Genomic DNA, 24,099 nt, shown 5'->3' with positions numbered 1-24,099 from the left:
GTTGAAGGTCCGACGGAAGACAGCCACAAAACAAGACAGCTCCTGCAGGAGAGAATCTGAATGCTCCCACAGGGGAGAAGCCCATGCCAATGCCTTACCCTCTAGTCGAGAAAGAATGAAGGTAACCTTCGTGAGTTCATCCTGGAAGATGGACAGCTGCAGAGCAAACTGCATATAGCATTGATTGATAAACCCTCTGCAGAACTTGGGTTTCCCAGTTGAAATGGGCTGGACGGGTAGGGCCAATAGAGCCCTAGAGGGTGAGGGCAATGGCTGAAGGCGGGCTGGAACGGACGTTTGTGCCTTAGGGCCTGCATAGGTATCTAGCCGGGCATGAAGGCGCTCGACGGAAGAGGCCAGAGCCTCTAAAAACTGCTGCTGTTCCTGGACATTTGAAGACAGGCCCGAGATTTTATTTATTTATTTATTTAGCATTTTTCTATACCGACTTTCCAATAACAAAATTATTGATCAATTCGGTTTACATTTTAAACAATAACAACAATGACAAGTAAATGTCTTACAATGAACAGGTCGAATTAACTTGGATTAAGATATATGGGGGTAATAACATAATTAACATGAGCGGTGCCTAATATAAGCTAGAGGCTGGGTTTTAATGATAGACTGCCAAAGATAATAGACTGCCAAAGATCATGTGATTTCTAGAGAAGATCTGGAGGGAAGATCTGGAGGGAAGAAGGCTCCGCCGAGTCCATTGCCTTGGCATCCTGTTGTGCCGGAGGTGGACCCTTGGCCCGAGGTGGGGTTGATGCTATCCGCAGGGCAAAGCCTACGGGTCCCCACCGTCGGAAGGCAGAGCTGGCTGAGTGACGGAAGCCAACTGGAGCTTTGCCAATACAGCCCATGTTCCCCACAGGTTGAGCCCTTGGGTGCCGGGGCCAGCTGGTCTTAGGCAGGCCTCTGTCTGATGACTCCCAGTAGATGACTTAGTAATCAGCCAAGGACCAGCAGTGGTAACAGGAAGGTTGAAGCAAGTCCAGATGAGGCAGAGATCCAGAGACCCGGGTGCCAATGGGAAACCAGAGGCAGAGACAGGTGGCACCAGAGTAATAGTAGGCCGGAGCCTGAAAGGCCAAGTCCAGGGTGATACCAGAGGAAGTGGTGGAAAGCAGGCTGGCGTCAGGGCAGGCAGCAGACAAGGAAAGGAGGTCAAATGAGTGAGGGTCAAAACCAGAAGTCAGTCCAAGTGTGGTCAGGCATAGCAGGGGTCAGAGCCAGAAGTCAATCCAAACGTGGTCAAGCGTAGCAGGGGTCAGAGCCAGAAATCAATCCAACAAGGAAAGGCAAGGACCGGGTACAGATCAGGAACAGGAACCAGGAACATAGACAGGATCAGGAACCAGGAATGTAGACAGGATCAGGAACGAGCAACGCGCACACAACAAGCGTGGAGACCTTTTGCCAAGGCAAGGAACTAGTGGCTGGGCCCTGCCTTATATACCAGGGCCCAGTGATGTCATCATCCGGGGCTGCGGGGTGGATTCCCGCCGCGGCCCCTTTAAAACACAGCAAGGCACGCATGCGCCTAGAGGGCAACATGGCGCTGGACAGTGGCGTCTCCCTGCAGGACACACGGAGAGACCCGCCGAGGAACGGAGAAGTCCACGGAGGAGCCGGGGACGGCAGAGGAGGCTCGGGTGCACAGGCGGCTGCCCTCTGCCGCAAGGGAGGACGAACCGGGAGTGGGAGCTGGAAGCTGAAGGTAAGTGGGTCCAGATGCGGGCCTGCCGCGGACGGGACACGCAACAGTGAAGGCTCTTGTAGATAACTAAGTGGAGCTTGAACAATATGCAGAAACGGAGAGGGACATAATGTAATAGCTTGAGAATGTGCATGGTGGCATTGGCAAAAGATGTGCAGCTGAATTTTGGTAGTTTGTAATGGAAAGAGATCAATGTAAGATCTGTGAAGAGGAAGTTGCAGTGGTCCAAGCAGGAATAAACTGATTTGACATTACATTGCAATACAACTGCCCTTGAAATTCATTCTGAAAAATTTAAGGTAAATGTAATGGCAGAAAAATCGAATTGATTTGGCTAGGGATGTTAATGGTAATACAAGAAGTAAGATGACATCTAAAATTATAAATAATACAATGAGGAAATGAACCATGACATCTATAACAATAATCAGGAGTAAGTTAGAAGGCTATTAGAAAAGTAAAATAAATATTGGATAAAGAATGACAAGTAATTTTTCACTTTAATGAGAAGTCCTTCAGATGTATTTATGTCAGAGAGAAAAGAAAAGAAAATTGGTTCATAAGAATGATAGCAGCAACTGGAAAGCACAAGAAAGAAATAATAGAATATGTCAGCAGACAAAGGCCACAAGGCCCATCCAGTCTGCCCCATCTCCTTCACTCATCCCACCTGGCATTTTAATTTTGTCCCTATCCCAAAGATTATCTCTGCTTTTCCCATACTTCTTGAAATCTGATAAAGAACATGAGACTGTTCCATGGATCCAGCACCCTTTCTGTGAAGAAACATTTCCTCAAATTGCTCCTGAGTCTTCCTCCTTTCACTCTCATTCATGAGCTTCCCTTTCTTTGAGAATGACCTGCCTCATTGTATTTAATCCTTAGAGATATTTGAAAGATTTCATCATATCCCCCTCTCCCTCTTTTCCTCCAGGTTATACATGTTTAGCACTTTAAATCTCTCTCTATATGTTTACAGAGAAGACAGCTGATCGTTTTAGTTGCTGCCCTCCAGATTGACTCCCTCCCATCTATATCCTTTTGCAGGTGCAGTCTTCAGAACTGGACACCATACTCTAAATGAGTTGTCCCCAGAGATTTATGTAGCAGCATCATCATCTCTTTTTTTTTCTGACTGGTTACTCATCTCTTTATGCACCCTAGCATCCTTTTGATTTTTGCTACTGCCTTTGTAATGATTCTTGTCAATAGAGGGGACCCCAAGATAGTGAACGGGCCAAAGTCCTAGGTCAGGGTAAGGAAAGTTGCCTGTAGTAGCTACCTTCCTACAAAGGGCCGGTACTGAGAGATGGGGATACTGGACACAACAAACGTAGCTACGAAGACAAATCCAGAAGAATGCACTCACAAGTAAGGTCCACGTGAGAGACAGAGCCAAAAGGAGACACCATGATGAGTCAAGATCCATGGAGAAGCAAGACCACTGCAGTGAAACTCAATATTTGTATGCCCTCAAGCAAAATGGCCCCCTGAGAGACAGCAGAAACCATAAAGCAGGAGAAGCAACCAAACCAGCTGAGGAAAATGTACCAGCATCTGCAGATGGGAGGAGGGAAGTTCACTCTGTATTGAGGTCTTCTTGGAAACCAAATCACCTGCAGGCTTTGATTTATTATAAGAAAGATGGTTAATAAAAAAACAGTAAATTAAACTCGCAGCGGAACCTTATAGTCATTTCATACTGTTTGGCCACCATTAGATCATCTAATGTGATCAATCGAAGATCCTTTTCTTGTTTAGTGCGCATCAGAACTTTTGTTTAAAAAATTGATATTCCACATAATCCATACAATGCTTGAAGGAAATCATAACTAAAACATACATAATAATCAAACAGTACAAAAAGAATGACCATAGACAAGTCCTGAAAAATACAGGATCAAACAAAATAATCCAGTCAGCTAAGAATATATCCTCTGTACATGTCAACCGGAACCAAATGCTTTGAAAAACAGCAATCCTTCTACCTATTTCCGAAATATCAGTTTCTTCCCTATATATTTATTTATTTAAAATATTTAAATTCCACCTATAATAAGCAAGTTATGCTAGTAGATTACAACTGCAACATAAACAATAACATAATGTAACTCACCTTTAGAGAGAAGACAATGACACTATCAAAAATTATCACTTGTGACCCTGAAGGACTGTCAATTGGGTGCTGTCTCTTTAAGGGCTGTAAACACACTGCAGAGCTGTAGTCAGTTTGGGGCATGTGCAGGCAGATCACCCTTTCCTCAGCAAGACAGAGAAAGTTCCCTGCTCTGCCCTGAAATTAAAGAAATTATCTATTTATAATTAAGGATCCATGTTGTGAAGGACTTAAGAGTCCTTTGATTTGCTGGAGACTGAGGGTTCCCTTGGCTGGAGGTTGCTGTAATGAGGGATCAGCCATTAGCAGCAGAAGAAACGCTGATGTCATCTCCCACCCTTCAGCATTCAAATGGCTCCACAGTTATTAGTGCAAAGACTTTCTAAAGATTGGAGATAGCTGCTGATTTAATACCAGTTTGAAATCTTGAGCAGGGATTTCATGTCTAAGCCTCTACAGTATTCATGGATTTGTGGAGTGAGCAGATTGATCAAGTTTGCTAATCATTCAGTAAAGTGTAGTTTCATTATTGGTGCTGGGCTATCAGTTGAACTGCAAGTCTCTACAGCAGAGCTTTCCAAACTTTTCATGTTGGTGACACACTTTTTAGACAAACATAATTTCGTGACACAGTAATTCAATCTACCAGCAAACCAGAAGTTAAAGATTAAGCGAACAAAATGTATTTCAACAATTTATGTATGTTTCCTTAAATATATACATAAATAAAATGTTTCACAACACAACCTATCTCATAATAAATATTTGCAGGCTTCCACTTCCTCCATGCTGATCTCGTACATTGTGAGATCGGCATAGAGAAAGTGCTACTCTTGCACATTCCCAAAGATTACATGTGCCAATCACTAAAAAGTAATTTTTTTTTTTACCTTTGCTGTCTTGATCTTAGTTTTCTAATCGGTTGGTCACAGGCTTTTTTTTCCACCTTTCCTTTCACAGGGTCTTTTTTTCTATTTCTTTTCTCTCCATCTGTCTTCCCTCAAACACACAATCAGGTTCTCATTCTCACACGCTATCTCACACATTCTCACACACACAGGCTCTCACTCACATGCAATCTCACACATCCACAGCTCTCACTCTCACATGCCTCTCTCTCATACATACATACATACTGTCTCTCTCGTGCACATGCTGTCTCACTCTCACACACACAGGCTCTCTCACTCCTACATGCTCTCTTGCTCAAGCACAGGCTCTCACTGGCACATGCTGTCCCTCTGCACGGGTTGCCGAAGGATGGGCTCTTCAGAGGCCCTGATCTTCCCTGGCCGTGACATGGGATCTGCAGCGGCCCTGCTATCGGGTTTCCTCCTCTTCTCAGGCTGCCGCGACGTGGGATCCGCAGCGGCCCTGCTATCGGGTTTCCTCCTCTTCTCGGGCCGTCGCGACGTGGGATCCGCAACGGCCCATTAATGCTGCTCTTCTTCTGTACGCAGCAGATGCTCCTCCTCCTTCCTGCCCACGCAGCTCCGGCAACGTTTTTCTTCCAGGGCTGCACGGGCAGGAAGGAGGAGGAGTGAACGTGACCCTTTTCTTCGGGCCGTGGTGATGTAAGCTCCACCACTGCCCGCTGATCTTCCTGCTATAGTTCCCTGCTTCCGCCGGCCCTGTGGACCGGGCGACACACCTCCACACTACAGGCGACACACTAATGTGTCCCGACACACACTTTGGAAAGCTCTGCTCTACAGCCTTAACCTTGCATAGTCTGAAATTGGTTAACCCTGGAGTAATCACCTACAACAAGAAACCCGTGTCACATATATTGCAAAGTTGCAAATAAAATTGTTGCCCTTTTTTGACCTGTGACTGTATAACTCAGCATCATTACTGAAGTGAATACAGAATTTTTTAATGCAATATTGAAAATGGAGTATTGTACATATTATGAATGCATTCCTGATAGATCTGTCATTTTGGGTTCTGTAAGCCCTGCAATATCTATGGCAAGTGTTGAAAATGTTTTAAGCTCAGCAGGTAGATTTACAAAACTACAACGTTTAAGGGCTGAGTCATCTGATCAGCTCATTTTAGAAGGGCTGTGCATTGGTGGGGAATTGGACAGACAGTGGACAGTTAAACCTGTTCTGAATGAGACACTATCAGAACAGAATACTGAGCCTAAGGCCCCTAAGGCATTCACTGACTCACTAGTGAGTGACATATTCCTAGACATAACAGATCAATTTCAAGAAGAGTTAGTTCATATAGCTGACAGCCATAAAACTGATATTAAAGATCTAAGAAAGAACATCTGCTGTTATGACTGAGGGTTTGGAGTCACAAGTGGAAGGAGCAATTGATGTGAATCAGTCACCTCAGGGTGTGCTGCAGACTTCAGCTAAAGGCCAACAGGAAGTTCCCAGATGGCAGGATACTACACTAGCTGAACAATCAGTGCCAGCCAGTTCTCCTCAATATTCTACTCCATCAATTTCCATTCCTGCAGATGTTTCAAAGCTTATAATGGAACATGTGATCAAAACTCCCAAGGAAAGGGCAGAACTGAATCATACTTACCACAAAATTAAGGTTTTCTCTGGGAATGTCCCTAAACCTAGTAATGGAGGAGACTATGAAACCTGGTGTATTCAGATTAAGCAATTATTGCAGGACCTTATACCTCACTACAGGTGCTAAAAAAAGAAAATTATTTGAGTCTCCTTCCCCCAGCTTTAAACATTGCCTCTTATAGGGGTGTGCATTCGTTTTCGCCGTATTGGCGATCCGTATATTTCGCCGTATTGGCGATCCGCAACGTATATTCGTAATATTCGTAATATTCATGGGGAAGCAAAACGTATCTCGATTCCCCACGAATACATGAATCTTCGCCGAATTATACGGCCACCTAAATAAAAATTTAAACAAACCCCCCACCTTCCTGAACCCCCCCAAGACTTACCAAAACTCCCTGGTGGTCAAGCGGGGGGTCCAGGAACCAGCCCCTGCACTCACACCCTCGGTGCCGGTTTCATCATGGTGCTGATAGCCTTTGTCACAGGGGCTACCGGTGCCATTGGTCAGCCCCTGTCACATGATAGGAGCACAAGATGTCGCCGATGGCCATGTGACAGGGGCTGACCAATGGCACCGGTAGCCCCTGTGACAAAGGCTATCGGCGCCATGATGAAACCGGCACAGAGGGTGTGAGTGCAGGGAATGGCTCCCAGACCCCCTGCTGGACCACCAGGGAGTTTTGGTAAGTCTTGGGGGGGGGGGGGGGTCAGGAGGGTGGGGGGTTGTAGTTAATTTGAATTTTAGCTGGGACACGAATAGAAATCGCCGTATTAACGCATCGGGGCGCCATACGGCCGAATCCAACGTATCTGCTCCCCGACGAATCCGAATCATGAATGCAACATATGGCGTCCCTCTGCACATCCCTAGCCTCTTATATGGGAAAAATGCCAAGCAGTGTAACTAATGGGGAGGAACTGTTCTTCCAATTCATAGAAACTCACCAGAATGACAAAGAAAAATCTTCAGATTATTTGAGAAGGCTTCAGGTTCTGTTGCAGAGGGTTTGGAGCGGGGCATTTCCTTTGGACTTGCCCCTGATAGGCAACTACTGCAACAGTTTGTATGGGGCTGCTGGGAAGAGACTTTGATTGTCCAGTTGCATCTGCGGCCTGGGTCTCCGAAAGTCTGCTTGAAGAGTGCAACAAACTCGGATAACTTGGAAAGCATGGGATCGGAACGTTCCCACAATGGAGAAGCCCATGCAAGAGCCTTCCCCTCTAGGTGGGAAAGGATGAAGGTCACTTTAGTGGTTTCCTTCAGGAACAAGGAGGGTTCCAGTGCAAATTGCAAGAAGCACTGGTTGAGGAAGCCACAACAGGAGCGTGGGTCCCCGTTATATCAAGGAGGTGCAGGGAGCGCCAATGATGCTTTGGGTAGCATAGAGGCCGATAGGCCCATGGGATTGGCCAGAGCTGTATCTTATAGCTGGGAACTGAGCTCTTCCACCAAAGAGGCTAACGATTCCAAAGCTCTGCGATGTTCTTGGACTGTTGCGGCCACCCGGTAGGGCCCTGGAGGCGGGAGACTCTGCCGAGTACATGGCCTTGGAAACCTGTTGCGCTTGGAGGTGGACCCTTGTCCTAGAGGAGTGTAGAATGGCTCCCTGGTAGGGTCCAGGAAGCACCTGCCCCCAGGGGGTGGAGCACAGGAGGAGACAGAGGCTAGGATGAGCTTCACCACTGGAAGCCCGCGGTCCCCCCGGGTGGAGCCCATAGGGACCAGGGCCGCTTGGACTTAGGTGGGCCTTGCAGGGTCTCCCGGAGAGGTAGGAGAGAGGTGTGCCCATGAGTAGCAAGGGAGCATGGTCACTCACTAGGCTGTAGGCCTGGAGAATCAGGGAAGGCCAGTACAGCGTAGGCGATGACAAGGCAAGGGACAAAGCCAGAATCAAGAGACGTGGTCAATGGCAGCCAGGGTCAGGGTCCGAGGATCAGTCAGAGGAGTTCATCAGACCCTCTGATTCAGTCCTGAGGCATTGGTATGCATTTGCCGGAAAGCGGTGGCCCTTGTATAGTGAGTGCGCACTGTAGTAGTTGAGGAATTAGCCCCATACTCCCTGATGGGGTCGCAGTATCCTGATTGTGGCCGCTGCTGGTCTACCCATGAAGGCTCTTCCCCTGTGAATTTCCTTGCGGAAGTTTTCTTGCTGTATTAACCCGCTGAGTTTTCCCTTCTCATCAGAGGCCTGGCTACCCTCCTGCTGGAATGCAGGTTGATGAATGCTGCTTGATGCCATGGAAAGGAAATGATTGCCTGGCCCCTGGTCATGCTGTGTGCCAGATGAACCACAAACTTAGTGATGGACAAGAACTCTCCCCACTGGCAGCAGCAGTAGTTCAACTCTCTGGGCTCCAGGAAATAAGAAGATTTCCTAAATGGTGGGGAGTGTTGACCGTGAGCCAAATGTTGCCGCAGGAAGGACTGTTGTCCCTCCGAGTACCCCCTCGCTCTCCCACATGATGCATTGCCTAGAATGTAAGAACAAATTCCTGAAGGCATCTTTGCCATATCCTCTGTGGATCCTGAAGGCACGGGGAATTTCTCCACTGGTTCCCCTGGTGGGACTCAACTGCCGTGGCTGGTTGGGTTCTCGCCATGTTATCGTTGTCTCCCACTTGATGGGTGATGGAGCTTTCCAAAGTTATTCCTTTGTCGGTGGGTGTGGAGCTGTGCGTGCTGAACATGGAAGCCAGAATTTGCAATGCAACGATGCCATGTGAATGTCCTGAGACAGCCCTCCCACCCGAATGTCTGCTGTGGGGGGTAGATAACTGTCCTGTGTCTCTACGGAGCGCACTCCCCGCTCTATTGCCCTGGATGCCATCTGCTGCATACGGGGGTCAGCCTCTGGCTCTCCCCACTCACTGAATTGGCTGACGTCCATTTTGCCCCATAATTCCTCATCACCGTTTGGCGCCGCCCGAAGTCCTCCATCCAGTCGACAGAGTTGTCAGGCCTCCTCGTCTCACTCTCCGTCGTAGCCGATCCGTCGCCCGCTCTCCCTCAGTCGCCTGATGTGCACGTCCATGCAAGCTGGAAAAAGTTTTCCGTTGGATTCCCTTGCGCATCTGCCTGGGCGTGCCCTCCCAAAGTTCCTGGTTGCGTTTGTGCCCGTTTCTCGGCCTCGCTCCACCTTCTTTTGCACTGTGGCTACTCTCTTCGGGCCTGATGGACGGCTTGCAGCCGTGGCGTCCTCCTGCTGCTTCTCCTCTGTGATTGCTTCTATGATCGAGTTAGCAAGGACTCAAAACTTCTCTTTTGGGTTCGATTCCCCAAACTATTCTGCCTCCCTATGCTTACATGGAGTACCATTCCTCGGGGGCTGCGTTCTCGCTCTTCTTGATTTCAGCTTGCGGGACGGATCCGGTACTGATTCCTTGAGGGCCTACAGTCCTGCCTGATGGTGATCGCAGATGTGAACACAGTGAGTTCTATTGCAGATAGTAATTGGTACTCGCTCCATGAGGGCCCTTGTTCATAATCCCTAAGACTCCTTACAGTCTAAGACAGTCTGTTAGCAGACTTAGGTTTAAACTTCTACTTCTATGCTGATGATATTCAGCTTCTTATATCCATAGTAGACAGAGACACAATTGAGCGAACATTTAAATTAATAAACATTTACTGTAGAGTCATTAATCGATTACTATAACATATGAGAATAACCCTAAATATGGAAAAGACGGAAATTATTCTTCTTGATAGAAAATGAAAAGATAATATTACTAGTACTAACGATACCCTTGTATTATCAAACAATACCAAATTAGTACTTTCTGTCTCAAAGATCTGGGGATTACTATTGATTGCCAACTAAACTTTAAAACATATCTCTCTTGAGTTAAGAGAAGGATATTATACACAGTTGATATTGCAAAAATTGAAACCGCTATTAGATGTTAGTGATCTCCGATTGGTGTTACAAGCCTTGATCTTTTCATCGTTGGATTATTGTAATTCTCTCCTCTTGGGCCTCCAGAATCTACTTTGCGTCCCCTTCAGGTGCATCAGAACTCTGCAGCAAGAGTATTGACGAATTGTAAGAACATAAGAACATAAGAAAATGCCATACTGGGTCAGACCAAGGGTCCATCAAGCCCAGCATCCTGTTTCCAACAGTGGCCAATCCAGGCCATAAGAACCTGGCAAGTACCCAAAAACTAAGTCTATTCCATGTAACCATTGCTAATGGCAGTGGCTATTCTCTAAGTGAACTTAATAGCAGGTAATGGACTTCTCCTCCAAGAACTTATCCAATCCTTTTTTAAACACAGCTATATTAACTGCACTAACCACATCCTCCAGCAACAAATTCCAGAGTCTAATTGTGCATTGCGTAAAAAAGAACTTTCGCCGATTAGTTTTAAATGTGCCCCATGCTAACTTCATGGAGTGCCCCCTAGTCTTTCTACTATCTGAAAGAGTAAATAACCGATTCACATCTACCCGTTCTAGACCTCTCATGATTTTAAACACCTCTATCATATCCCCCCTCAGTCGTCTCTTCTCCAAGCTGAAAAGTCCTAACCTCTTTAGTCTTTCCTCATAGGAGAGTTGTTCCATTCCCCTTATCAGGTGACCACATTACTCCTGTTTTAATTAGCCTGCATTGGCTGCCAATAACACAAAGAATACAGTATGTTGAGTGTTGTATATTAGATAAAGCAATATATGGACAAAAAACGGATTGGTTGAACTTTTAATTCAATTACATGTCCCACAGAGATCTTTGAGATGAGCGAATAAAGGATTACTGCAAATTCCATCTGTGAACTCAGCTCATCTTATACTAGTCCGAGATAAATAAATAAATAAATACATTATCAGAGGTCATGAGTTACTATTGCAGATTGCAGATAGGAACCGGCACTAGCTCCACGAGGGCCTATGTTCCTAAATCTCTCCTAGCCTCTCTTCTATTCCAGAAGCCATCCCCTACACCGTTATTGTGAGTTCTATTTCAGACTGCCTATAGGAAGCAGTAGTCGACTGCGGCTCCTGTGCCTGAATACTGAAGGCTCTCTGTTGCATAAGAACACATTACAGATATCTACAGTTGTGAGTGTATCATCTACCACTGATTATATGTCCAGCATACCCTGTCTACTCACTACTTAATAGTCTCTCTTGGCAACTCAGCAGCTCAGAGATTGTATTTCCAGTATCTGAAGGACTGCAACCCAGCCGGGCCCATCAGCTCACTACTGCCATCCCTGGTGATTCTACTTCCAGTCTAATAACGAACTGTCTGTGTCTATCTCAATACTCCAGCCTAGCGGGTGGTCCATCTCAGGATCTCCTCTTAAGGGCGCTGTCGTCTGCCATTGGCCCAAGAATTCAGCCTAAATTGCTAACTCCTCCCCTTGGGGGTGCAGCATAGAACAAGATAATAGGGAAAGAGCTGTTTGAGCTGGAACACCTCTTGAGCTTGTGCTCCTTTCCAGCTGTCGGTGGTTGGCCCGCCTTCCCGTGGAACCCTTACTCTGCCCTCTCCCCACGTCCCCATCCCCAGGCTCCCAGTCATTTCCCATCTGCTGTCTGTCTGGGTATATTCCTTCATCTGCGCTGACTCTGCGCCTGGGAAATCCACTCATTCATATAACTAATAACTTATATTGCCACGCTGGGTCAGACCAAGGATCCATGAAACCCAGCATGCTGTTTCCAACAGAGGCCAAACCAGGTCACAAGAACCTGGCAACTACCCAAACACTAAGAAGATCCCATGCTACTGATGCAATTAATAGCAGTGGCTATTCCCTAAGTAAACTTGATTAATAGCAGTTAATGGACTTCTCCTCCAAGAACCTATCCCAACCTTTTTGGAACCCAGCTACACTAACCGCACTAACCACCGCCTCCGGTAACAGATTGCAGAGCATAATTGTATGTTGAGCGCAAAGAATTTTGCCTGATTGGTTTTAAATGTGCTACTTGTTTTTTGCCTGATTGGTTTTAAATGTGCTACTTGTTAACATCCAATAATACCTTCCATTTTCTGAACGAGTACTAACTGATTCACATCTGCCCGTTCTAGACCTCTCATGATTTTAAACACCTCTATTGTATTGCCCCTTCAAGCAAAACAGCCTTAACCTCTTATAATCTTTCGTCATAGGGGAGCTGTTTTCTTCCCTTTATCATTTTAGTTGCCCTTCTCTGTACTTTCTCCATTGTAACTATATCATTTTAGAGATACGGTGACCAGAATTGTACCGTATTCAGGGCGGGGTCCCACCATGGAGTGATACTGAGGCACCACGACATTCTTCGCCCCATTCACCATTCCTTTCCCCATGTTTTGCTTTTGATCGCCACAGCACACAGTGAGCCGACAACCCCCATGCACCTTCTGCCATGACACGCAGACTTCCCTCCTGGGTGGCAGCTCCCAACAAGGAACCCCACATCGTGTAGCTGCAGCCATGGCCATCTTTCCCCACATGCATCACCCTGCACCTATGCACGCCAAACCTCATCTGCCATATGGATGTCCGATCCTCCAGTCCCAAAAGATCCTCATGCAATTCATCACACCCGCTTTTTAACTATTGTCTGGTGTTTAACATGGGTGAATCAAGCAAGACTCAAAAGCCAGGTCATTATTGCGAGCTTTATACCCTCCCTCCCATAGGAAGAAACTAATAAAGAAGGTGTACAGTAGCTGCGTTCCTACCAAGCTTTCGCCGACCTCCAAAAGCGGAGAGAACAAACTTGCCTTCCCAAAGCATGCTTCAGCGGCACAAAAAGGGGGGGGGTATCCAGTAACTGCTCCCCACACTGTATTTACTCTCTTGAACTGCCTGATCGTCCGGGAGTAGTAGAACTCCATTGCCCGCTTGCAAATCTTTAGTCCTTAGGGGGAAACTGTTTCCCCCTCCCCCCCCCCCAGAAGCCGCGCCTTCCTAGCCTCAAGGCTCATCCACACACACCCACATGCATACTCACTCTGCAACGTCGCAGGTCCGCCACTGGGCTGCATGGTCCCGTTTCCCATGCCGTGTTGTCCCCAACCTCCATCACAGTGCCTGGGACGGGCCACCCCCTAGTTAAGCGCTCCGTCCTCCACCGGAAACCCCACCGACAGCGTGCATCATGTCATGCGGCCGCAGGCCTGCAAGCCCTTCCAACAGAAAGGGGGCAGTGGCCGTTCAGATAGCTGGAGCCAGCGTGCTCTTTTTTTTTTTTTTTTTTATCGGAGGGGCAGGAAAAACGAAAGGCCTTCCTTGCCCCTTTCCGTCCATGACACCGCAGGAGACGCGACTCTCCTCCCAAAACCCAACGTAAGGCATAGGGGTGTGTCGGGTTCCTGTCCTGCCTCGCACATGGCACAGCAGCATGTAAGGACACAACACCCGTGCGCGGCATTCGGGGCGGCCTCTGACCCACGCGGCAGGGGCTGCGCGAGTATGTGCTCGCCTCCCCCTATGTTTTATTTTATTTATTTATTTATTTATTTATTTATTTATTTATGCTGTTGCACGCCTGCCCAACACCCCTGAAGCAAACCACAATGACTCCCTCACAACCTTAACAACAAATCTATGCTCCCTGGGCCATCTCCTAATTACCGTACATGATTCCGGATTTCGACGATGATAGCACCTCAGCGGAGGCGCTGGATCGCCGTTGTGCCCGCGGTCGCGCTGCCTGATCAAACTGTTCCTGCTCTCTCTGGGCTGGGTCTTCCCCTCCCCAACTTCGCCGGCGCGCGATCTGAAAAAAGGGGCAGGATAACTGTCGGGCTGTAATCGCACTGCCTGATCTACCTGGTGCAGCTATCTCTGCTGGGTCTTCCCCTCCCCAACTTCGCCGGCACGAGATCCGCCCTTTTTGGCTGGTGCGCGATCTGAAAAAGGGGGTTCCTTGACCTCAGTCACGGCCCTTTAAAGGGCCAATGACGTCATCGGCTGGCGCTGCTGGCGCTCCTCACGGACTGGGGTAACTTGGGGCAGGGCTTATGGCCCACATTAGCGCTTGCGTGCCGGTGCTCCCGACGGCCTCGCCGCGCACCTCTCGCCCCCCCCTTTCCCGCTGGGTCTCCGTTTTTTGTGGGGAAGGGCGGCGCATCGGTTATGGGTGGGCTCTGGCCAGTAGGCTCAGCCCACCTATGTAGGCTTTTAGGTAGAAAGCTTAAATCCAGAACCTCTAGGGTAGCATTCTCTGAAATGCTCCCTAGAGCATTTCAGAGAATGCTCTAGGGAGCATTTCAGAGAGGCAGACAGAGCTCCGGAGTCTCAATGCGTGGATGAGACGATGGTGCAAGGAAGAGGGATTCTATTTTGTAAGGACCTGGGGAACCTTTTGGGGAAGGGGGAATTTCTTCCAAAGGGATGGGCTCCACCTTAACCAGGGTGGAACCAGACTGCTGGCGGTAACCTTTAAAAAGGAGATAGAGCAGTTTTTAAACTAGAACAAAGGGGAAAGCCGACAGTCGCTCAGCAGCGCATGGTTCAGAGGGAGTTATCTTCAAAGGATACTAATGACGCATTAGAATTAGGGCATCCCAACAGAGAAGTTCCAATAATAAGAAAAGTAGTCCAAGTGCCTGTAACTAAAATCTCACCTGAGCTAAAAAAAATTCTAACTTATCCATATCAATTAAAAAGCAGAATGAAAATACAAACAAAAAACAAACTTTGAAATGTTTGTATGCTAATGCAGAAGTCTAAGAAGTAAGATGGGAGAATTAGAATGTATAGCAGTGAATGATGACATAGACTTAATTGGCATCTCAGAGACATGGTGGAAAGAGGATAATCAATGGGACAGTGCTATACCGGGGTACAAATTATATCGCAATGACAGAGAGGAGCACCCGGGAGGAGGTGTGGCGCTTTATGTCCAGGATGTCATAGAGTCCAACAGGATAAACATCCTGCATGAGACTAAATGCACAATCGAATCTTTATGGGTAGAAATCCCTTGTGTGTTGGGGAAGACTATAGTGATAGGAGTATACTACCGTCCACCTGGCCAAGTTGGTGAGAAGGACAGTGAAATGCTAAGAGAAATTAGAGAAGCTAACCAAATTGGTAGTGCAGTAATAATGGGAGATTTTAATTACCATCCAAACCACGAAGCAAACCTTGCACATCAGCAAGTACCAATAGTCAATGGTGCAAGAATATAACTTTGAAGATCCACCAGTATTCAAATTGCAATTTAATTGTAATTTTTTGCACAATATATAATTTATAATCGGCAACTCCACATGAATCAAAAAGTCATTTGTATAAGTCCCCCGACACGGTCCCGTGTTTCGCTGTTGCTGCATCGGGAGGGACCATCATTCCACGCTGTTGCTGCATCGGGAGGGACCATCATTCCACGCTCCAGCAAGCACCCAGCAAGCATCCAGCAAGCTCTCCAGCAAGCATCCACGCTCCAGCAAGCACCCAGCAAGCTCTCCAGCAAGCACCCAGCAAGCATCCACGCTCCAGCAAGCACCCAGCAAGCATCCAGCAAGCTCTCCAGCAAGCATCCACGCTCCAGCAAGCACCCAGCAAGCTCTCCAGCAAGCACCCAGCAAGCATCCACGCTCCAGCAAGCACCCAGCAAGCATCCAGCAAGCTCTCCAGCAAGCATCCACGCTCCAGCAAGCAAGCAAGCACCCAGCAAGTTCTCCAGCAAGCACCCAGCAAGCATCCAGCGGTCATCCACGCTCCAGCAAGCACCCAGCTCTCATCCTTACACTGCCAGCAATTGTCCAGCACAGAGATGGACAAAGAAATGCTAACACACTATATACCGGTCAGACATCACCGTCTCCACAAAAACATTTATTCTGCGCTAGAATTATCGCCAAGAAGGCACAGATCTCTCATACCAATTATGATCACACCTCTTACCCAGTTCCTAGGGCTCTCCCTACTCTCAGTAACCCTATTCAATGCACAATCCCTAACTAAAAAGACACACATTCTCAACGACTATCTACTTGACTCCGACCCAGACATCTGTGCCATCACAGAAACCTAGTTAAAAAACTCAGATATTGCGTTAATTAACCAATTACCCTTGCACAAGTACGACATTTTAACTACCCACAGACACAAAAAAAGAGGGGGAGGTTTACTTCTAGCTACCAAAAAAGAACTCAGACTTAAACCTCTTACTATAAAGTCTGAGTCCAATCTGGAACTGGGCTTAGTCAAATCACAACAACTCCAATTACTACTAGTCTATGCCCCACCGGGTTTACTTGAATCTGACTCCTCTCCCCTCATTGAATCCATAGTGAAACACATCGATTCAGACATCCCTACCATGATCATGGGAGACTTCAACTTACACATAGATGCCTCTCCCCGCTCCTCCAATTGCGAAACTCTCCTCAACTCCCTCAAAGCCTTGGGATTCTCGCAGATCATCAACAACCCGACACACAAAGCAGGACACATGCTGGACCTGATCTTTATCAACTCAAATTTCACCTGCTCTATAGCACCCTCCTGTACTCCTGTTCCATGGTCAGATCACTTTCTGATAACCACCAAGGTCTCCACAATACAACAGTCTCACAGCACACAGCACCCATCTACCATCCATTTCAGGAAAACTTGCGCATCTGAGATCCTCAGCGACCATCTTGCGAAAAAACTCTCTAACCTGGATCTATCCAACCCCGATTCAGCTGTTCTCTCATGGCACAACATCACAGAAGCAGTTGCAAACAACTTATGCCCCGCAGTCTCCAAAACAATAAACCCAGAAAAAAAAGGAAATCAACCTTGGTTCTCCTCTGAACTCAAACGGCTGAAACTAGTCTTACGTCACAAAGAAAATAAATGGCGGAAAACACCAAACTCCTCTACACTATCAACATACAAAGGAACCCTCCATCACTACAGGACCGCAATCCTAAAGTCAAAAAAAGAATACTATGCAAACAAAATTCACCATCTCCAATATGATGCGAAGGCGCTATTCTCGTATGTGTCTCAAATCACAAAGCCTTCCCCATCAACGATACCCGATGATCAGGCACAATCGAAGGCCAATGAGCTCGCTTCTTTCTTCCAACAGAAGATTGCAACTACACTGGCACTCTTACCAACCAAGACTACCTCAAGCTCTACATTCACCAACACTCGCACCCACTCTGGAATCAAGCTCAATAATTTCGAACCAACGTCCTCTAGTGAGATCGAATCCCTCCTCAAGAGACAGAAACCATCTAGCCACCCAGCAGATAACATACCTTCCAAACTTCTGCTACTGATTCCTAACAAGATCTCTGGTCCTTTAGCGAACATCATAAACTGCTCGTTAACCCAAGGGAGGTACCCAGACAGCCTAAAAACCGCGTCTCTTAAACCCCTCCTCAAGAAACACAACTTAGACCCCAAAGAACTGGCCAACTTCCGCCCCATCTCAAATCTCCCCTTCTTAGCCAAACTAACAGAGAAATTGGTTAATACTCAGCTCTCAGAATATCTAGAAGAACACAATATCCTATACCCATCCCAATACGGATTCCGCAAATCTTGCAGTACGGAAACGCTTCTCATATCATTAACAGACCATATCATTATGGGATTAGACAAAGGCTACTCCTTTCTTCTAGTACTCCTAGACATCTCGGCGGCATTCGATACCGTCAACCACTCCATCCTCCTGACTTGCCTGGCAGACATAGGTATAGCCGGATCAGCCCTCAGTTGGTTCACGTCATTCCTTAGTAATAGAAGCTTCAAAGTCAAAATCAACAATAAAGAGTCGGCATCGACTAGTTCCTCACTAGGCGTTCCGCAAGGATCCTCTTTATCACCTACTCTCTTCAACGTCTACCTCCTCCCGCTATGCCAACTTCTAACGGACCTTAACCTAACACATTATCTATATGCTGATGACGTGCAGATTCTGATTCCGATAACAGAATCCATCACAAAATCACTCACGCACTGGAACAACTGCCTAAAATCGATCACCATCCTTCTCAACAGTCTTAATCTGGTTCTGAACGCATCTAAGACCGAACTTCTCCTCATCTCCTCCAATCAAGACAACCATCCTCCTCAGACCATCCTCAATACCCAGCTCACGCACACCCATGTAAGAGACCTCGGGGTCCTACTCGACAACCGCCTAAACTTAAAGAAAACGATCAACAACACAACCAAAGACTGTTTCCATAGACTCCAGGTTCTAAAAGACTCAAACCTCTACTATTCTTCCACGACTTCAGGACAGTCTTGCAAGCCTTACTATTCGCTAAAATAGACTACTGCAACGCTCTCCTCCTGGGTCTCCCCAGCTCATCCACTAAACCCCTACAATTAATACAGAACGCTGCGGCAAGAATTCTGACTAGCACCAACCGTGGAGATCACATATCACCTATTCTCCGTAATTTACACTGGCTCCCGGTGAAATACAGAATCCTCCACAAATCACTCACTCTAATTCACAAAGCCATCTACAATCATCTGCATCTGGACCTCAAATTCCCTCTCAATCTCCATAGCACCAACAGACCGACCAGAGAGGCTTATAAAGGAACCCTGCAGGCCCCACCTACAAAAGCTACACGTCTCACCTCGACCAAAGACCGAGCCTTTTCTACAGCAGGTCCAGCTATCTGGAACAACATCCCATCCGACCTCAGACTGGAACCCTGCCTCTTAACATTTAGAAAAAAACTCAAGACCTGGCTTTTCCGCCAGGCCTTCTCAGATCCGCCAGACACTCATTAGACGACAAAAAAGCCATCCCCAAGCTCGATATAAGAGCCTACCCTGACTCTTAAAACAGTTGTTATCATTATCCTAAGCACTTCGTTCCTTAGTCTTTTTCTTTCCAGCAATCTTTGCTTCCAAGTTTACCTCCCTTGTTGAATGTAACTTTGTTCTTCCTGTTACCTACGGTTTCGTTACAGTTCCCCCTTTTTTGATGTAAACCGACCTGATATGGTCCCTACCATGAAGGTCGGTATAGAAAAGTGTTAAATAAATAAATAAATAAATAATTAAATCTACAACACAAACAAATATAAATGGTAGACCACAAAATGAAGGGCTACTTTGTTAAATACAGTAATCACAACTGAGGTACATACCTTTCAGATCAAAGATGGAGCGCGAGCGCCCTCAACAGTATCAAACTTTTAAAGACCAGGATTGGCGACAAACAGAATTGCATCGCGAGGTTCCTGAACCAATCAAGACGGAGCACACATTTAACTAAATAAATGCCACTCAATTTCCTTGTTTAAACCTTTCAGGCTGATAGTGTCAAGAGTAAATATCCATCTCTGCTCTCTTCTTCCCAGTAATCCAGGATAGTCACCCCCTCTAGGATGACGGGGGACCACCTCCAATACTGAGAAAAGAAGGTCAGAGATGACATGATTGTGTTGAGACCAATGGTTTACCAGGGGCTCATCTATTCTCAGCAAGCGGATGTTAGAGCAGTGTTCAATTATCCTTGTCTTAACCATTCGAGTGGTTTTTCCCACATACAAGAGGGGGCAAGGGCATTGCACGACGTATACCACACCTTTGATTGTGCAGTCAGATTTTGCACGTAATTGAAAGACACGGCCTGTGTTGGGATGAATGAACTCAGAAATCGCATTGGTGTGGGTACACATGGTACAGTGTCCACATGGGCCATGCCCACTTTCTGCCTCAGGTAAATTCCTATATCTAGAAAACCTTGGATGGACCAGCTGATCTCGAAGGTTCCTCCCCCTCCGGAAAGTAAACCGCAGAGACCCCTGCAGGAGGTTGGATAGTGACAGGGCTTGCCAATGTCTACGAATTGTGGTTGCTATAGTTTTACTAATAGTTGAAAATGGAAGGATACAGTTATAAAATACCTCATCTGAGCCCGAAGGGGGAAGAAACAACCAGTCACGATTAGAGTATAAAGCCCGTTTAAAAGCCTTCTTCACCACACGTGCAGGGTACCCTCTATCCAAGAATCGAATGGTCATGAGATGGGATTGTTTCACAAAGTCAGAGCGGGAAGAACACAGTCGAAGACGTAAAAACTGACCTGTAGGAATATTATCTCTTATGGCTTAGGGTGAAAACTGGTATAAGATAATAGAGTATTCCGATCCGTCTCTTTTCGGTAAAGAGTAGTGGTAAACTCCCCATCCTTCACAAAGATTAAAATATCCAAAAATGCTATTTGGATCGGGTCTATATTGAAATTAAATTGGATATTGGTGTTTACCGAATTTAACCAATCTATAAACATGTAGAATTGAATATCTGTCCCTCTCCAAATAATCAGGACATCATCAATAAAACGTAGCCATAAATCTATCAATGTATCCCACTCTGAAGGGTAAACCCATGATGACTCAAAATGGTCCATATATAGGCAAGCTAAGCTGGGGGCCATAGTCGCCCCCATCGCTGTGCCTTTTATCTGTTGGTAGTAAGTTGTATCAAAGCAGAAATAATTTTTTGTTAAGGCAAGTTCAGATAATTGGATCAGAAAGGAGGTAGACACACGCTGGGGCGCTGGACGTTGGTTCAGAGTGTTTTCTATGACATGCAATGCTTCCCTCTGTGGAATGTTCGAGTAAAGGGAAATAACATCGAGGGTTACAAAAAAGAAATTTCCCGATGGCACCGGTAATTCAGATAAAATAGAAATTAAATGAGATGAGTCTCGAACATATGAGCGAATTTTTGGGACAAACGGTTTCAAGAACACATCCACAAATTTGGACAAAGGCTCAAGTAAGGAGCTGATGCCAGAGACTATGGGGCGGCCGTGTGGTGAAGAAGTGTACAAGAGTGGTGAAGAAGGCTTTTAAACGGGCTTTATACTCTATTTATTTATTTATTTATTTAAGACTTTTCTATACCGTCGTTAAGTAGCTTCCGTCACAACGGTTTACAGTGGTGACTGGTTGTTTCTTCCCCCTTCGGGCTCAGATGAGGTATTTTATAACTGTATCCTTCCATTTTCAACTATTAGTAAAACTATAGCAACCACAATTCGTAGACATTGGCAAGCCCTGTCACTATCCAACCTCCTGCAGGGGTCTCTGCGGTTTACTTTCTGGAGGGGGAGGAACCTTCGAGATCAGCTGGTCCATGCAAGGTTTTCTAGATATAGGAATTTACCTGAGACAGAAAGTGGGCATGGCCCATGTGGACACTGTACCATGTGTACCCACACCAATGCGATTTCTGAGTTCATTCATCCCAACACAGGCCGTGTCTTTCAATTACGTGCAAAATCTGACTGCACAACCAAAGGTGTGGTATACGTCGTGCAATGCCCTTGCCCCCTCTTGTATGTGGGAAAAACCACTCGAATGGTTAAGACAAGGATAATTGAACACTGCTCTAACATCCGCTTGCTGAGAATAGATGAGCCCCTGGTAAACCATTGGTCTCAACACAATCATATCATCTCTGACCTTCTTTTCTCAGTATTGGAGGTGGTCCCCCGTCATCCTAGAGGGGGTGACTATCCTGGATTACTGGGAAGAAGAGAGCAGAGATGGATATTTACTCTTGACACTATCAGCCCGAAAGGTTTAAACAAGGAAATTGAGTGGCATTTATTTAGTTAAATGTGTGCTCCGTCTTGATTGGTTCAGGAATCTCGCGATGCAATTCTGTTTGGCGCCAGTCCTGGTCTTTAAAAGTTTGATACTGTTGAGGACGCTCGCGCTCCATCTTTGATCTGAAAGGTAAGTACCTCAGTTGTGATTACTGTATTTAACAAAGTAGCCCTTCATTTTGTGGTCTACCATTTATATTTGTTTGTGTTGTAGATTTAATTATAATGATGGTTCCCCCCGATGCAGCAACAGCGAAACACGGGACCGTGTCGCGGGACTTATACAAATGACTTTTTGATTCATGTGGAGTTGCCGATTATAAATTATATATTGTGCAAAAAATTACAATTAAATTGCAATTTGAATACTGGTGGATCTTCAAAGTTATATTCTTGCACCATTGACTATTGAGATTTTAATTACCCCAATATTGACTGGGTAAATGTATCATTGGGACATGCTAGAGAGAGAAAGTTCCTGGATGGAATAAATTACAGTTTTATGGAGTAATTGGTTCAGGAACCGACGCGAGAGGGAGCAATTTTAGATCTAATTCTCAGTAGAGCACAGGATCCGGATAAGTATTTTGAACTGAATTTGATAACATATTGGCAGCAACTGTAGATGCCTGGCCACTGCATTTTTCACTAGCTGCAGCACAAGACAATAGTCTTGGGGCTTAAGGCTAAGGCCTGTACAACTATGCAAAAATCAGTTTTGCTCTAGACGCAACTTGTGAAAAGCTGAAGCGACTATTGCTTTTATTTGATTCTTTATGGATAAACCAGAGAGTAAAAGAACCCCAAGATCCCTTGCTGTCACAGAAAGAGAAAATGAAAAGTTATTAGCCAGTGTGTGGGAAAGGTTATTTGGAGGGATTGAGCATCGTGACCATGACCAGAGGACTTCAAACTTCTAGAAATGTAGTGCCAGCATGTAGACTCTATCCAGAACTAGGCTGGCATTTCTGGCAGCTGGCCCAGAAGTGACATCAGTGGCCGGTGGTTGGACCTGGGCATAGCTGCAGAGCTGTATCTGGATTTCTGCTACCCAAATCCACAACCTTGCACTTGTTAACATTAAATTTGAGGTGCACATTTCCTGCCTGCCCACAGAAAGCCTTGTGTTCCACTGGCAGTCAGAGCCCACCCCAGCTCTCTCACTCACTATGTAACAGGTACTCATTGTTCATAGTGCTGGAGACAGTAGGGTTTGCTGGTCTGAACGGGTTTTCCCTACTATCAGATCATGAAGTCTTCATCTCCATGCAAGACTTTGTTCCATTTTTTAGGCACTGGGTTTCAATTCTGTAGTTCTCTTGTATTTAACATAAAAATCTGAAAGCAAGTTGAGGAGCCAGAAGAATATTTAGAATAGCCAGGGCACTAGTGACAGTAAAGCTCCTGTTCACACTCTGTTTTGGTGCTCCTGTATGATGTTGTCCTTCTTAAAGAGTTGAGCTTAAATGAGTCTAAGAGATGAACAGCTGTTTAAAGCACATCCCCATAACATTGTTGCAGGGCTTCATCTACTCACTCAAATTTCTGCTGAGTCCTCACCTGAGGCCAGAAATTCAGCATAACCCTACATGCCAGCCTCACCTTTGTCTCCTGGGTGGAGATGAGTGTTACTTGCCCCGGGCTGGCACAATGCTGTGTCAGCAGAGATAAAAGGAATGTTCCTAAACTGTCTGTTTTCCACAGGTGCTGGTGTGCACCCTGGAGAGCTTCCTGCAACCCGAAGATAGCACCAGAATTTCTGAGGAGACTGCTCGAATTGCTGCTGCCATGTATGTTTGCATCTTCATATTATTTCAATATTCATACTGCATGAAGAGAACATAGTGATCCCCCTTCATATTCCCTGTGTCCTGAGAAGCAGGGTTTGATCTGGTATGAGTCTAAGATTTGGCCACATGTGCAGGGATGGAGATAGTGAGGGATGGAGGACGGGGGGAGACTTGAGGGGAGGTGGGGGAAGAAGATGTAATACTTTCTTCTGGTTCTCTCCCTTCTTTATCTCTCTGTTTCTCTACCTTTCCTTGGTCAGATAGATTTCATGTCTTACAGTTCTTGTCTTTTTTGTCTATCTTCTGTTCCTCTGCACTCAGACAGGGCAATCTACACAAGTGGATTATGCACCTCTACCAGCAGATGGTGTTATGCGCCAAACACG

The 24,099-nt window shown here is 46.2% G+C and overlaps 1 protein-coding gene across 6 annotated transcripts in view; it reads left to right on the top strand.

Annotated features, from left to right (window-relative positions):
* Nucleotides 1-24,099, top strand: part of LOC115094928 (serine/threonine-protein kinase Nek11-like) — a 403,945-nt gene that overhangs the window by 230,401 nt on the left and 149,445 nt on the right. For all 6 annotated transcript variants that reach the window (XM_029608021.1, XM_029608022.1, XM_029608023.1 and 3 more), the window contains one exon: nucleotides 23,628-23,713. In XM_029608021.1, coding sequence (XP_029463881.1) covers nucleotides 23,628-23,713 — 86 coding nt within the window. The remainder of the gene's footprint in view (nucleotides 1-23,627; nucleotides 23,714-24,099) is intronic.

This window comes from Rhinatrema bivittatum, chromosome 7 (assembly GCF_901001135.1).
Source record: "Rhinatrema bivittatum chromosome 7, aRhiBiv1.1, whole genome shotgun sequence".
Classification (NCBI taxonomy): domain Eukaryota; kingdom Metazoa; phylum Chordata; class Amphibia; order Gymnophiona; family Rhinatrematidae; genus Rhinatrema; species Rhinatrema bivittatum.
This window is presented reverse-complemented; position numbering and strand designations above follow the sequence as displayed.